At 38.1% G+C, this 17384-nt stretch overlaps 1 protein-coding gene across 2 annotated transcripts in view; it reads left to right on the top strand.

Annotated features, from left to right (window-relative positions):
- MTMR7 (myotubularin related protein 7) overlaps positions 1–17384 on the top strand; it is a 42387-nt gene that overhangs the window by 12735 nt on the left and 12268 nt on the right. For both annotated transcript variants that reach the window (XM_030947158.1, XM_030947159.1), the window contains exons 3-7: positions 480–642; positions 3742–3899; positions 5519–5647; positions 8364–8498; positions 13323–13455. In XM_030947158.1, the coding sequence (XP_030803018.1) occupies positions 480–642; positions 3742–3899; positions 5519–5647; positions 8364–8498; positions 13323–13455 (718 nt within the window). The remainder of the gene's footprint in view (positions 1–479; positions 643–3741; positions 3900–5518; positions 5648–8363; positions 8499–13322; positions 13456–17384) is intronic.

The following is a 17384-nucleotide window of genomic DNA, read 5'->3' as shown; positions in this document are numbered from 1 at the left end:
CTAATTAACTCCATCTTCCTTTGATCCCACTATTCTTGACCAGATTTTTATTGTAATGTTTCATCTCATTTGATGCAGTATTTAAAATTATGTCAGCATTACCATTCTACCCATGAGGAGGCACAATATTTTAGCCTTATGTAACTGATGCTGGTTCTTCTTGTCCCTGTGCAAATAGATGAAAAGAGCTTTGACAACCACTAGCTTACACTAAAGCAAACAAACAAAAAGCTTTGGATAATGTGAACAGGCTGATGTTTGAGCAGCTGAAACACTCCAGAAATGCCTCTTTGTCTGCAGGTGATATATCAAGCTGCTTGAGCCTGAAGCTGGTGATAGAACCAAACTACAAGAGGAGGAGCATGAGGGTTTTCTGAAAAAGTAGTGGAAGCTACTGTGCCTGCTCTGGCACATCATTATAAATAATTGCTTTTCTTCTTAACCATTTGACTAGCATAACTCTTTTCAATTCCCCTCAGGTTCTCCACAGCCAAATTTCCTCTATTGAGAAGCAAGCCACCACTGCCACTGGTTGCCCCTTACTGATCCGCTGCAAGAACTTCCAGGTGATCCATCTGGTGATCCCTCAGGAACGAGACTGCCATGACGTTTACATATCCCTGATCCGTCTGGCTCGGCCAGGTATGGGGAAAAACCAGCACAAAAATCAGCCTTCATCCTGAGGAGGGGGAATTTAACGGAAGAAATGTATCTGTGCATCTTTGTCCTTTGCAGGTTAAGAAAAAGGTTTCAATAGAGATGCGTTGTGGGAGAAATATTGATATAATCATTTGTAGATCAATGAAGAAAACACATTATAACAAGTAGTTTACTCCATAAAGTATGACATGAACTTCTATTTAAAACAATACTCTAGGGCATCATGGGCCATGAAATATATTATAAAGATATATTGTGTGCAACTCATTTGCTGGATGACTTGTGTAAATGTAAATTAGGAGAATATTCTAAATTCAGGTAACTTTTATGTCCCTGTTGTAGCAAAAACTTTATGATGAATTTAGTGGTCCTGTCAAGATTTCCATTTTGAGGCTTTGTGCTGTGCAGAAATTCCTTAAAATCAATGAAAGGTTTAGCAGCAAGCTGTTGTTTTATTTCACTGGGCTGCCTGTGATTTGCCTATTATTATCTACATTTTGAATATGCCCTGTGTGTTTCTGAATTCAGTTCAAGATCCTTTTGAAACTTTTCCCCTTTTCGATGAAAAACCAAATGTTGCATCAAAGCCCAACATTTGATTGCCTACATTATAGCTCCTCTCTGCACTATGCTCTCCTAAGACCCAACTGACAAAGCTTCTGGATTGTTTATTTTAAACTATGACTTTATAAATATAACACCAGCTTTGGTCCTTTATTATTATTTTAACAGTATGCAAAGAAATTATCTGTTAACAGCATTTACAAAGCTGACAACAACTGGATTTAATTTTTTTCTTGTTAGGAAAGTACCAATTTTATCTACTGTATAGAGGGCTCAAAAATTGCACAGTCCACGAGCACAGCTACTGAGCCTTATAAAGTACTAATAGTAGCTGTAGTACCTCATAACTCTAGCAGAAGTAACTTGGTAAGCTAGGTGATGCAGGGTGAAAGTAATCAGAGAAATTTTAAACAATTAGAAAAATTCCATCAGTGGTTTTGCTGATGAAAATCTGGATTCATTCCATGCACCTCAGCTGCAAGTACATGTTCATGTATGCTGGAAGGCATGTGATTCCGTAATCCTTTTTCTCAGAGGCAGGAGGAGGTGTGCATGCTGCTATGCGCCAGAATTATGAAAGGAAGAGTAGCTGAGGACCCTGAATACAAGTTCAGTGACTGACTGCAGTGGACAAGAAGGTCTGAGTAAAGAAGATGCAGTAACAGCACTGTAGAATTAGCTCTTTGCATGGTTTAGCTGCACAGCAGTTTTCCTTCTCCAGCAAACTATCTGATCGTGATTTGAGACAGGATAAGATCTTGCCTACCTACTCAAAATTAGAAGGCTCTGATTCAAGCTGAGTCATTTGTACCTGACTGTGTTCTTCCCTGTCATTTTGTCAGGGCATGAAGCTGTACTTCCTTTGGATAATATGGTTACTCAGCATTAGAAGGTATTCTTTACTCCATGAGCAGATAATTTGACCTATTCAGGCTCTATTTTCCATTCTCTGCCTGTTCTTTTCATTCATTCCTGAGAGAAGCTCATGTCGAATGCCAGCTTAACATGTTCTATGCTATCTGATGTCCTAGTTACAGTAAAGGTGAAGATTATGTTTAATTTTATTTTTGCTAGAATTTTAATAAGGTCAAGCTGTCAGATGAATTTGGCCTTTTTGCTTAATTAAGCCATTTTGTAAAACAAGCTAACCATCAGATACTACATTTTAATAACAGGATTGCAGAAGTTTATGGCAAAATTACTGAAACATTGGGAAAGGTCCTATAAGCACTGGCAAAGATGTGGTAAGGGACTGACTACTAATACTTGAACAATTTTGTTACTATGTGCAGACACCATCATGTGATAACACTTACAATGTTGAGGCAGACTTCAGTCATAAGTAACCTGGATACATAGGTAGATTTTTAAAGGCTTTCCTTGTACCTGTGAACAGCAGGTCCATTGGAAAGAAAATCCAGATGCCTTTGACAACAAGGCAGTGAAAACAGGAGCTCAGATTGCTAACAAATGCTCAGCTTGGATTTGTGGATTGTGCTAAAACTTTAGGTTAACATGTGGGAAATAAACCAGAATGTTTTCCTAATCTGTGCCATGTCAGAATTTTGAAATTAGAGAATACAGAAGGAGTTTAAGCTGCTGGACAATATGGAAATAATTTTTTTTCCCCTACTCAAGACTTTGTTGATTTTCAGTATGTTCCTGACAGAGTTGACATGAACATCCCAGCAACAGCTGGGATTCAATGGCAGTGGTGTCTGTCTGCCACTGGTCACCAGGATTAAGACACTAATTAAATGCAGATATACTCCTAAAAAAGTTTAAAAACTCCAGCACCACCAAACTTTTATATATGGTATCTGGTTGAGGGGGAAGGTGGCATAGCTGCTTAAACAACTTCCTGGTGATGATAAAATATTTGATGTAGCACATGCTTCTTTTATGCTATTACATCATGTGCATCTCAAATGCATTTGCTAATAATTCAAGGACTGAATTTTGCCGTCCACAAAACTATGATTTCCTTGGATCTATTGGAAACCTTCCTAATTAGGGACAATGACTACTGAGGGTTTTTTTTTATCATTTTTGGAAGGATGTGCTGCAAAATCCATTGTTCATATCTTTTGTCTTTGCCACAGGATAGATGTTACATTAATAAAGGGACTTCTAAACTACCTCTAGATAGCAAATTCTTTTGAAGAACAAGTGCTTACTCTGGCATTGGCTTTAGTTTTCTTTGGATGAAAGCATATTGCTGACATTTTGTCTTTGTGCTGGGGAAGGTTTTTAGAAATCTACTGAAGACTAGCAGAACAGTATGTTTTAAGTAGCACTTCTCTTAAGGCACATACATTGGAACATATACAAATAACAAAAGAGCGTGTACTTTCAAAGTTTACTTGACAGTAGATACAAAGCAGGATGTGTGCTTTTGTAAAGCAAACTGTACTCTTTGAAAGGAAACTGCATCAAGGTCCATGCAAAGTTTGATTTCAGGATGAGAAATCTGAAGTAATTTACCCTTTCTGTTTCTTTGCTTATTTCTTTCCCCAGTGAAATATGAAGAGCTGTATTGCTTCTCCTTCAATCCAAAATTAGATAAAGAAGAACGAGAGCAAGGGTGGAAGCTTGTGGACCTCAATGAAGAATATAACAGGATGGGTGTTCCAAACAACTATTGGCAGATTAGTGACGTAAACAGAGACTATGGAGTAAGTTGTTGTGATTTTTCTGTCACAGAGGCTGTCTGTACAGCCAATCAGCAGCCTGACTGAGGACCACCATAGTGCTTAGTGGCAGTATCTCTTTGTGCTCAGTGCTGTACACACATGTAGTAAAGTGCAGTTACTCTACTACTTTACATAACATGGCACACAAAAAGTGAGAGGAAGGATGGCTCTTCATTTAACAGATGTGGAAATGAACAGCAGAAAGTAAGTCCACTGTGTTTTAAATGTTAGAGTTCAGCTGCCTGGGAAGAAGTTGAAGTCATACCTATGGTTATGTGTGTGAGTAAGAGTTTCCCTGATATGTAGGGCTATGTAAAAATACTACATAGTAATTTTAAGGAAAAAAAAAGTTCCAGATAGTGAGCTTGGCAATATTTTTTCCTCACTGGCTGTTCCCACACTCCTTTTGAAGCATCTGTGATTGACTGTCAGTGATTTTCACAGTGATCTTGTGGTCGTAAATCTTCCTAGCTGTCTGCTGTCCTTCCTCATTCGGTCTTGTACAATTGAAGGACTTTTAATGTTAATTAATTGTGAAAAATAATAACCAAGACATTTTTGAAGGAAGTTTGTCCATGCACTCCATTGGTTCTGTTGCTGGAACATATCCATGTAAAGGAAGGACTGTGACATTCTCAGAGAAGACTGAATGTGCTATCAGGGTTTGTTTTCTTTTTGTTAAAATGAGTGGAAAAAAATGTATGATCTCTTTTAAGATAAAGTGTAGAAAAAATGTCATAATAAATAAAATCCAGTTCACCACAGCAACAATTGTAACCATGAGCCCTTCCTTTCCTTTCTCTTTCATTACATATCTCTTGACTGAGAAAATAATTTAATCCTGGCCATTCTTAGTGCTTTAGTCATCTCACAAAGTCAAAGGCAGATACTGAATATCCTTCTGACCCCGGTCAGAATGCTACAGACAATGTCAGGAAAAGGGGGTAAAAACAGGATTCCATCTCTGGTCTCACTTGTCTTCAGAGGTAATTTGGGGCTTTTTTTCCAGGCTTATCAGGTTCCTCTCAGAAGTGGTAGGCATTGTCAGGGCTTTTGGTAGCCTCATTTCATGTGGCTTAATTTCTTGTCAACATGTCCATATTTTTGTCCTTTTTTTATTATCAAATTTTCTGAAAAATTGGCTCTATTATTATAGAGCCAAATTGGCTCTATTATTATTTGTCTATATTATTATAGCCCTCCCATTATTGTCCCCTCCTAGCAGAGACACTCACCCACCCCCATCCTTACTCCCAAATTCTGCTACAGAGGACACTGCAGTTGTAAATACAACCTTGCTATACATAACAATAAATCCTTTCTGGGATGAATGTATGTTAAACTTGTCTGTTCTCAACAAGACATGAATTAACATTTGGGAATACAGCCCTTCAACCCTTTTGCTTCAGTTTTTTCATCTGTGATTTAGGATTAACACATTCCAGCTTCAAAATAATGTTTTGAGAAACGGCATTGATATGTGTACAATAATAACAATTATTCCCTGAGGTCTTGAGTTCCTTGGTATTTTGTTTTTGCTGTGGAAATGGCTAATGCTACTTGTACCTTGCAGACCAAACAAACAGAGTTTCCTTTCACAGGTCTGTGACTCCTATCCTACAGAAGTCTATGTACCAAAGTCTGCAACTGCACACATCATAGTGGGGAGTTCCAAATTTCGCAGCCGAAGGCGTTTCCCAGCTCTTTCCTACTACTGCAAGGGCAACAATGTAAGTGTGAATTTGTGACCTCAAAGTGTTTGCTTATTTTGGCCTTGGCCTCATAATTCTTCTAGTAAGGTTTTGCAAGACAAAATCGGTGTTTCTTTAATTAAAAAAATATTAGTGTAGGCTGGTTAGTGTGATTAGTTCATTAATAGACATTTAATGCAGACATTTAAAACCAGTTTCATCCTCCAGCTAACACAAAAAATAGATGATCCCTGTATCACAAGGGAGCGGAGTAGTACAAGAGGCCCTGACACACGGGGGGCAGAGCAGCAAAGGCCAGTAGCAGGCGGCTTAGTAGCTGATTGGGAGGAGAACACAGCAATTTTGGATCTGGTAGCCTGAGACCAGGTTGAGGAAGTCAGAAATTATACTTGCATGATTTAGAGAATTAGGAGCAGCTTTTCAAGAAAAGGTCTGTGAAAAGACACAGAAAGGTTGGATATAACAGCTACTAAATTTTGGCTGAGCAGTGTGTTGTGGTTTTGCTGAAGAGATTCTCCTTGTCTGCAAGTGAGGAGTTCCACCTTCCCCTCTCCGTAGCAAAGGCTGTACCTAGACTACTTGTATTTCTGTTTCTAGCAGCTGAGGTGAGAAAGGAGACCCTTGGATTGAAGGATCCCCAAACTGGGTGTTTTTACATTTGTGTTCCAGCCCCTTAGGGACTGCCTTAGCTCAGCTGTCATTACCAGTTTAGAGAATGATGTCCCCTTTGTACTCTCAAAGGATCTGTGTGACTCCTGCTTCAATCCAGAGTGGCACTGAGAGGTCTTCCCTAGAGCTGGGGGAAAGTCAGGACCTTCCAAGAGACAGAGCTAGTCTGGGCTTACAGGGTTTCTGTAGCATTTGCCACACAGGCTGGGACATATTTCTGCAGAATGTCACAAGCACAAATCATAAGCTACAATCTCAATGGAGTCTTGCCTTTACAGCAGCCCTTATAATAGATTTAAGCTTCAGAAAAAAGGAATGAGACTTTTTTTTTCCTCCTTTACCCTGTATTTCATCAGAGAATTGCTTCCATAAAGATCTGTGAAATTTACAATGAAGTGGAGAATAGGAAGATTTAAATAGTAAATACAATCTCTGCATAAATTAAATATTTTAAAAACATTTTCTTCAGGTTAAATTTTTCAGAGTTAATCACGTGCACGATCAACTATGTCCAAATATAGATATCTAGGATTCAAAACACTTGGACATTTCCAAACCTCAGTGAAAGAAAAGGTTTCAGGGTCAGGTAGATTACCATGAATATATAGTAATTCATCTTGGATGAGTTTCATGTTTCAGCCTGAATGTTTTCCCTGCTGTGGCTGAAGTTCAGGTTAATGTTCAAAGTACCAGGATCTGAAGTATTGTGTTTAGTCCTGGAACATTTATAGTTTAAAGAGCTAGGAAATGCAGTTTTGGAGGAAATACCTCCTTGTGAGTTTGGAGGTTGCCAGTAAATAGGGTAATGGACAGGAAAGGGGTAAGATTTATCAGCAGTTTGGGAAGAGCCTGCTGCATGCAGAGGAGACAGGTACCACTCATTCAGTCCTTCATAGCCAGAACTTTCACACAGCTCCTTCATCCTGACAAATTCAGTGGTGATGTGACACCTCCGCATCTTACACAGTCTGTGTGAATATGATAAGATCAAAGTCTGGAACTATCTGTTCAGTTATGCAATAGCATGTAATAAATCACTGGAATATGTGCTGATCAGAAGACTAAACTCTAAATAACAAGAACCTGTTTGAAAAACCATTAATAAAGTATGAACAGGATCTCACACAATTCTGGGTTTCCCTCTGAAAGACTCATACTTTACTGAGTAACTACTGATAGTTCAAAGATGTGACTGAAAAAAGCATGTCCTTTCTCACAGTAATAAATAATCTGCAGGACAGCCTGCAGAGGCTGTGACCTTCAGTAGGCAGATTCTCTTCATGGTTGTGTTCAGTGCTTAGAAAGTGCACATATTATCCGCTTGCCTTCTGTAAATCTAGCTGTCCTCTGCCTAGCAAAAATAAAAATTGCCTGCCTATTTCACAGTTTGTTTCTACTTTCCTGGTTTCATCTGGAAAGAAGGTGGTCTTGATGGGTCTGTGGAGAAGCTCTCTTGCCTCCTTCAGTAGCCCTGCTTAATACAAGTACTCCAGGAGTCAGGCTGCCTGACCCACTTCTTATGCAGTGAGGTCTTTTTCCTAAGGCAGTGCTAAAAATACCCCATCATTTGTGATCTGGTTGCATGTCATACATTTTTGTTTGCTGGACTCATGCTGTCAGGCTGTTTAGTAAAGCAGGCACTGGTATAGGTTGGCTGTAATCAGTCTGGTACCTGGTAAGTGTGAGTACAAAAGGACCTATTCTTTCTGGTATATCAATGTTCTTATGATTTCAAGGCTGTACTCACCCTCAAGATATCACCTTTCAGGAGTTAGTCCACATTAGGGAAATACAATACTTAAAATAGCTCTAAAATCCATATTCAAGACTGAATTTGAGCCAATGGGATTGTTTTAATGCTTCCTTGCCTTTAAAAAAATAATGTATTTATTAACGTGTAATTAAAAAGAATGTATTTATTAATTTTACCATTCTGCCTTTCTCATGTAATTGTACATCTATGCAAACATCTAATGATCTGGTTTTGTAAATGCTTCTGGATGCTAAATAATTTCTACTTTATAATTCTGTAAGGTTTTTTGTTTGTTTGTCTTCTTTTCTGCAGGCCTCCATATGTAGAAGCAGCCAGCCTTTATCCGGCTTTAGTGCTCGATGCCTTGAGGATGAACAGATGCTCCAGGCCATCAGAAAAGCCAATCCAGGCAGTGATTTCATCTATGTTGTTGACACTCGACCCAAAGTAAGTACATTGCATTTCTTGCTCATAGCAAGACTGAGTCTGGGCTGGATCCATTAGGGAAGACACACAACCTGAGTGATTGACCAAGGCACTTCTGATCTTAGTTGCACCTGTCTAACTCCACAGGTATATGAGGATTTATCAGGGGAATCTTAACTAGGAACCTTGACCACGGTATTATCTCTGGGAGAATTTTCTCCTTTACACTGAACCTTTCCCTTTTCTTGTTCTTAGCAAAATGTCGAGGTACAGGAAAGTAAATAATGTGTAGTTGTAGCTGTTTTACACACACAAAGGAGCTATCAAGTAAGTATATTTCTGATGAGACTGGCATAAATAATTCCCATTATAAGATGTATTTACAATTGTTTGTAATGTTGCAAACCTCTGACTGCTTATACTATAATTCTCCATGAATGATTTCTCCTGGAAGTGAGAAAATTCCAATGAACCCTGCATAAGGCTATAGAAAGACAAGTCACTGAGATCACAGGAATGGAAGAGACCTTTAAATATCTCCAGCACTTTGGTGGTTTTAAGAGACAATCTGAAATATGATAAATAGTGACATCAGATGCTATATCTATAATTGATTAAAAACCTCTGGCCAAGAAAAAAGCTCTAGAAAAAAATTATGGTATGGAGAAATATAGAAACTCAATAATGATCTAGAAGAGATTGGGAGCTAAGAAAACTTTGTATCAAAATTGTCACGCTAGCAAACAGCTCAAGACTAGATAGGCTTCAGTATCTGGAGGTGAGAGTAGGGATATGTTCTTTCTTATACTACCAGCAGCTTTCCTCTTGAAGTTACCAGAGCCTCTGAAGAAAAGAAACTAAAGAGGCAAACCTCCACAGAATCCCTTGTAGGTATAGGATTAACTATAGCATGAGAAAAAGAAAAAAAAGGAGAATAAATGCTGGAGGAAAAGGAACAAGGAAGCTGTTTCATTATCCTGAGATCAGAAGACAGAGGGGCAAGGGCAAGGTGAGTAGAGCTGAGAAACGTGAGAAATGGAGTGAGGAAGGGCAAACCTGGCAGAGCTGGAGCAGATACAAGGAAGCTGCATGGCTGTTGACTGAAGGCATGAGCATTGGTGGGAAGGTGCTGTGAGTGCTCACAGCTCTAATGGGAGGCAGCAGACAGAAAATGAGGGCCTTGGCATCTCTCATTGACCCAAGTCACACCAAGGGCTGTGTAATCTGGTAACTACTTTCACCTTCAGTTCCCTCTGTTTTGTTGGGAAGACAAGGATGCTACCAGCTTACTTGTGGTCCTGAAGCAAGTGAATTGTGATGAGCAGTAGAAAAGGATTGGTACCATTGTGTTCAGAAAGGGCATTAGACATGAATGACAGACCTATCTGCCTAAATAATGCTTGTTTAACAGTTTTCTGTGTGTAATAATAGTTATAGCTTGTTTCCTGTCTGATGGTATTGCTACTCTTCCCTATTTAAGGCAGTCAGTTTATTGCTAATGACTTACTGACTTGGTTATTAATAATGTTTTACCAGGTAATAACAGGAAGGACCCATCCTTTAATTTTTTTTCTGGTTAATTACTTTGAGACATCTTCTGTGTGCAGTGAAAAAAGCCCATGCTTTGTGGAGGGTGTGGAGAGACTGAATTAGGCTCACTTAGCCATGAGTGCCAGCCCATTTCCAGCAATGCTGGCTTTTTCAGGAGCTAGTCAGGAGATGAAGACTGTTTATTTTCACTTAACTGTTTTGTTAAAAAAAAGTTTTGATGTAAAGAAATATGTATACCAGATTCCTACTACTCTCTGTGCAGCAAAAATGGACAGACCTGCAAAGCTCCGGTGATCCCAGATGCCAAATACAGCCTTGTTACAATTTTGCACCTGATAATGCATTTATAAATGTAGAGCATATAGCAATGGATAGGTATCAGTGGAAGTGCTTCCTGGTGTTCCTCAGGGAACCTTTAACAAATGTAAAGATAAGATATCCAGTCTGGTGGAAGGCTTTCCATTCCTGTAGGCATTCCTGAGTTAAAAAGCTGTTTGCCTCATTGCTCATAAGAACCAGCTCCTTATAAAGATCATGAATCTTGATGGATCCTTCAATTCAGTATTCCCAAGTGCTCTTCCCTCATTGCATTTGATAATTTTCAAAACAAAAGATTTGTCTGTGGAAGAAGGCTTTGCTTCCACTTCATTTGAGTATATTAGGATCATCAAATACAAATTTACTTAAGCCACTGTCATTTCTCTATGTAATCACAGAAGAAGCTAATGTAGACTTAGTGTTCATGACTAAAACACATTATAACAAGACTGGATTTGGTTATCTTCCAGATTAAAGAAAATGCCAGGAAATCTTGCAAGTGGGGTCTTCTGCCTTTACAGGCTGTATCTTAATATTCACTGAGATTAATCAAGGACATGCACAATTTAGATAGCTTCACAACAACTACTTTAAGAGCAGCAGATGGAATTTTGGTAGATGATGTGGAAAACTTGTTAGTAAATATTGTGGCAGCTGCAAAGTTTGGCAACTGACAGTATTTAAAATAAATGAGTGTTAGAAAGCCTTGCAAATTTAACCTTATATTTATTTACTTTCGAAGAGTGCCATTTCAGATTGCCCTTTAAGAAAGGATATTTGTGATAAGATTGCTCTGCTGCAGGAACAGTTAATGGTATTAATGTGCTGAGTACTGGGTTAGTTAGAGCATAGATGTTTTTCATTTATGTTTCTGGGGTTTGTGGTGGCTGAGACTCATCCGTACAGATCCTTCTTCCTGAAGCTATAGGCTGCTGCAGAAAGAGACTGCCTCATTTTGTTTATACAAGAACACTGATGTCAACTTCAAAAGAGAAAGATTAGGATTCAGCAGATAATTTATATCTTTGTAGCAAGTCACACAGAGGACTCTGTCCTTAACTGACATGCCGTTCACAGGCTGTATGTTTTTTTTATTGTCCATTGATAGTCAAAACATCAGCAGACTGATGGTGATAGACAAGAATGGAGTTTCTTTGTTCCTGCTCTTTCCTGAATTGCATACTACAAGTTAAAAGAAATTTTGCCCAAGATTCGTATAAATCAAAAATGTTGGATTTTTGCCCAGGTTCCTATCCAGAGTGTGGTTTCTTCTATTGTGTCATGAAATTCATGCAATGCTTCAACTCCTAAAGATGGTCCACAAATATAACTTTTTAGCTCTTTCCTTGGAAAGTTAAGATACCAGGTTTGGTCCTTGGAAGCCTATTTTGACATATAATGTCAAAAAGCTGGGCTTCTTCATCTTGGTTTGAGGAAAGACAGCATCAGACAATCAATCCTCAATTGTGTATATTGGCTCCAAATTAAAATTGAATATTGGGAGTATGTGTTTTGGGGGTGGAAGAGGTCAGAAAAGGAGACATTCTTTTATATCCCATGATGCCATCAGCTAAGCACTGAAATATATTATTGTGACTTTCAGATGTGACCACGGAAGCAGTGATTCAATAGTACTGCTTGCACTATTGGGAAATAAACTGGAGACAGAGTTATCTGCACAGCCTCTTGTCCCCTAGGCAATGCCTAAGAGAGACTTTTTTTACTCTTTCATGAGCATTGGCTCTCACTGAAATGAAGCTTAGTCACTTTTTGTCCAATTGATGCCCAGTGGAGTCTAAATCCTTTATTATTTATTTCTTAAATCTTTCCTGAGCAGAAGCTGTGAGTTGTGCTTGGAGGCATGGAGGTTCTGCCACTTGAGCTGCTTTGTCACTCTCAGAGCCTTCATATTTCTTGGGAACTTTGAAGGCCCCCAGCACTACAGCATGAATTTCACAGAAAAGCATAGACTTTATGCAAAAAGACAATTTCTTTCCATTGCACTGTGAGATTTTGCTAAAAAAAATTAGAAAAAAAGTAGATAGGTACTTAATAAAAGAATAATTTAGCTAAAAAGACTTATTAAAAAAAGTAAAAGTACTCAATTAATTTTTATCAGCTTTAGTTTTCAGCCCAAAGATCACAATTTGGCATAAGGAGCTTGGCAGATAGTTTTCCTTCCCACTTAAGGGTTCCAAAAAGGGGAAAATAAACATTAACCACAGCCTTAATTTTATGCTTGAGAAAACTGAACTAAAGAAGTATGTAGTCACTTTCCCATGCCAGGAAGCAAGTAACAGATTTGAAGACAAAACTTTCAGCTGAAAGTATTTTTGCTGAGGCACAGCAACTCCTTTGATAGCTGTGCATTGCAGATGGAAATTTTTGTGGTAATTTTGTCAATTCAAATATTTTGTAGTCTTACTCAACAAGAGCCAAGTAACTATAAAATTAGGAAAAACTACTCCAGCTCCCTATTCATTATTGCAAGCTTCAAAGAAGTAAGCTGTATCAGCTTTTGGATGGTTAGAGCAGTAAAATTCAGTGACTTGGGCGACACTAGAGTGCGCACAGGCTCTGAGCCAGTGGCACGGCAGATGAGACACTGCCACCTCCTGGGTTGTTCTGCTGGTAAACATAATGCTGATCCAACATAAAATCAAAACTGCCCTTTACATTAAAACCTTTATGCTCCTGCAGGGGAATCCTGCCTAAGCCATGAGGGCTTTGTGTTTAACTTCACTAGTGAAGTTTCACTCAAAGGGTGTGAAATAGGAATATCGGAGACTCAGCAGCCCAGCGCCCTGCAAGAGGCTGTGAACAGATCCCAGATTCAGAGCCCCTTGTGTTGGCACTGTGGCAAATGCTTCCTATTTGTGACTGACTTAAACCGCTCTGATTTATTGCTGTAGACCACAAGGTTTGTTTTGAAAAGATTCTGCTACTGGTTTTCATCCAGTTTTCCCTGTTTTTCAGCTCAATGCAATGGCAAACAGAGCAGCAGGGAAGGGATATGAAAATGAAGACAACTACTCCAACATCAAGTTTCAATTCATAGGCATTGAGAACATCCATGTTATGAGAAATAGTCTGCAGAAGATGCTTGAAGGTAATATTCATTGGGATCTTCATTGGGAACTAGAGGAAAATAATTGATCCTTCTGTCAAAGAAATCAGAATAGCTGCTCTGAAATCAGCAGCAGTGAAAAAAAGAACATGGAAAGCAATCTTTATCTATTGCAGCTGCATGCAGCTGTCTGCTGGCTAATGGGACTTGTGCAATGGAGCATCATGGCAAATTCTGGTTGGTGATTTCTTAATTGTGAAAACACCTTGTTTCCTAGCTGAAATCCAGATATCATTTAATGACAAAATTAATTTTAATTCTGTACACCTTACTGCTACTCTGTCTTTTTTTGAAATTTACATTTTGATGGTGAAATGAAAAAAAAATCCCTTATTGCTGACTTCAAGGCTAGTGGAAAATACCAACTGATTTTTTTTTAAAGCTCAGAAAATCTATGGTGGGATTTTCATATAAGGTAGTTGAGCATTTTAGACTGTGAATTTTAACAGAAACTTATTCATGCCCTGCATAGAACGTATCACATCAGGTCTAGTAATGAAATTTACAGTCAATGAGTGTAACAATTCATCACCTTCAATATCCCATGGAAATCACTGCCATTTGCTTTATAAATAGTTAGCAGTATTTAAACCAGCAAAACTGTTCTGCCATTTCATATTTGCAGTACGTAACTGTTTAGAGGTCATCTGGGAAAAAAGCAAGGATAAATAAGCCATCCTTGTCTTTTAACAAGCAAATAGGAAACAGTGCTCACCCCACCATGTCTCCATATTTACTTCAGGTACATCAACAACACCTTCCATCACCTCCCAGATCAGCTTCATTTATCTTGTTCTTGACTTGATGCTCTGCCCATGCTCTTTTACACTTCATCTGTCTCTCACTGAGTGCATGCAAATGTAAATTTGAAATCTAAGAAGTGCTTAAATTTTCCATGATAGGGAAGCCATGCTCTATTTTCAAATTAGAGCATTTTATGGAAACCAGCATTAAAGTGGGGTGCAGGTAAAACATCTATTCATGAGAGTTTTCTTGGTCTAAGGAAAACAGTGGTGGGGAAAACAGATTTTTTGTTCACTAGGAAGTCTTGTTTGGCTAGGAGATAGGCTGGATGAGTAAACAGGTCCCTTTATTTGTTCAACTCAAAACTATCAATGTTAAAATAGTAAACAACCAGTCTGGCTGCATGGGCAGTACTGTGTATAATTTTTGAGACAGAAGTTCATGACACTGGTCCATGGCCAAAACTTGCATGTAACAAGGTAACTTGAAATCTATTTAACACTTCAGGCTGCTTGGAGGGCACAAATCCTTAGCATCTATTTTCAAATAAGCTGTATGGTTAAAACATCTGCATTTTTACTGGATTTTATATTGGCTGTGTTGAAATCTCTCGTGTAGCAACTTGACTGATAAGATTAAAAATCAGAGAAGTTAAGAACTTTTTAAAAGAAAAATCTTATGACTTTTAGTGTACTAGGGCTTTCCTCATGTAAGATGCTAGGTAGTTTTTTATCTTTTTCCATTTGTATGTGTCTCTTAATCTGTTTTTCTGGTGACTTTTTACCTGACTTGAGCATACAAAGAGACCTAGAACCAAAGAGACTGTCAAGGATGATAAAATTTAATATTACTTTAATTTTTTATCAATTAATACCTCAATAATATATCAATAATTATCAATTAGTGATGTATTATCAATATCAATAAAAATATGTAAATAATTAAAATAATACATAAATAAGATAGCAATATCACTGTACCTATGTGAATCTCAAGTAAAGCATCATACTGCTCTTTAGAAAGTGGGTCTGCTGCTCATGATCTGTACTAAGACTTTATAAGGTGCATAAAACCTTTGAAAAGACAAATGAGGCTGATGAAAACTGATTTTAGATTAATGTGAGCTGTATTGTTGCTTAGATGCATACAGCATGAAAGAGGACATCAAGATATAGTTGGCTAGATGTGTTGCTGAAATGCAAGGCCAGTTTCATTCAATTTACTGGTGCTAAGCAGAAGTGAAGCACAGAGGATCTTCACATGCCAGACTGCAGATTATTTGCAATATACAATTTTAAATAACTTCCAATGTTAAGAAAATTTGAAAAAAAAATTTAGTATTCAGTTTTCCATTAGAAAATGCACTTATATTAGGAATGTATTCACTTAATTATTCATTTTTTTGGGGGGGGAAGCTGAGGAAATAATTTATACTTATAAAAATATCAATATTTTATTTTAGAAGTTAAAATTAATAACAATTTATTTCTTAATAAATAAAATACTATTTTGTTTTAGTAGCTGAAAAACTGATTTCAGCTTTTTGATTTTAGTAACTTTATTTCAAGCCAATTTATCTTATTTTAACATATATTTTCCCTAGTATAATGTTGATTTTTGGCTAATTATAACAGCATTATAAAATGATGAAATTTTTAGAATAAGATTTTTTTCAGAATATGCAAAAAATGTTGAGATTTGACTGTATCGTGGAAGTGAAATGCATTTCAACATGATGGAAGTTCCTTTCAGAAAAAAAAATTATCTCTGCTGCCTTTAATATAGTATGGATTTTTATTTTTCTCCATTTATAGATGGGTCTATGTGAAGAACCTTGAGATAATTTTGATCCTGTGTGTAAACTTCCTTGAAACAGTTTTTAACATTAGAATGACGTTACACAGGGACCTTTCTTGCTAAAGATCCCAGGTCTGCCTGAGGCTGCTGTTGGCACTTGGGATGGGGAGGGCTGTGCTGCACACCCAGGCCCAGCTGAGACCTGACTCCTGTGTGTTGTGCACTGAGCTGATGGCCCCACATGCTCCCTGTCTGTATTTAAACAGCAAATATGAGCTTCTCCTCTCCTCAGACCAGGAGCAGCACTTGCTGTGATGTAGGAGCAGCTCTCTGGTCCTTGGTCTTCCAGGACAGATCAGGCAGGGAGAAACCCAGTGGGTTTGGCCCACAGTAACTCTTCCTTCCTCTGCTTATGGCTGTCCTGCCAGGAATGGGGGACTAGTCCAGCACACCCCTCTGGTACTTTTGGTGGAAGAGACAGTTTCCAGCGTGTGCCCTTTTTCCTCCTCCCACTCTGAGATTTGGGTGCATTGCTGGAATTCCCAGAGCTCTGCCTGTTGGCTCTTGATTTTCCTGTGCATGAAGCAGGCCATATTTCTCTAAGACTTTAGTACCTTTTTTGCTGAGATGGAAATGCCCTTTCCCTTTGGGATAACTGAATTCATAATTGAACTCAGTACTAGGGTCCAGATTAGTTGCCAAAGTCATGTGAAATGTCCAGTGTATGCATTTAGGACAATATGAACTTTGCACAGTGAAGTGGTCAGTAAATATTGACTCCAATTTGGGATTGGGAATGAGCAAAGCACAGTTTCAGCCTTTACCTTGGGCTTTTGTAAATAGAGACAGCAGCTTCAGCCAGTATTCAGCCACTAATTGGTCATGCTTCCATCTGCACAGAAACATTAATCATGTGGAAAGCTGTTTGCTTTCAGTGCTGCTATCTCTGCATCTTTAAAAATATCCTCCAAAAATTACTTTTAAAATAACCATCTGGAAGGGGCCTAACATATAAACATTGCAAGACTTTGTATGGACACATTAGGCCATTTTGCTTCTGAACTAAATGGAGTTAGGACAATCAGATAGTTCAGATATGGTATAACCTCTGTCTTTGGCTTGTAAAATTAAATTTCAATTACACTGAAGGAAAATAAAGCTATTGGCCAATGGCCATAATGGCCATAAATAACTGAGTCTTTTAAGATTTCCAGACCACAAGAGACTTACTAAGACATTAGTAATTGACAGATCATACATTAACTCAGTAAAAGACATGATGTTTTTCACTGTACTCTGAAAATTAATTTCACTGGCTAATATATTTTTTCTTTAAAAGACAGTATAACTCTACATGGATCAAAATAAAG

The sequence above is a fragment of the Camarhynchus parvulus genome, chromosome 4, assembly GCF_901933205.1.
Source record: "Camarhynchus parvulus chromosome 4, STF_HiC, whole genome shotgun sequence".
NCBI classification, from domain to species: domain Eukaryota; kingdom Metazoa; phylum Chordata; class Aves; order Passeriformes; family Thraupidae; genus Camarhynchus; species Camarhynchus parvulus.
Note: the sequence above shows the minus strand (reverse complement) of the source record. Positions and strands in the feature narration are given on the sequence as shown.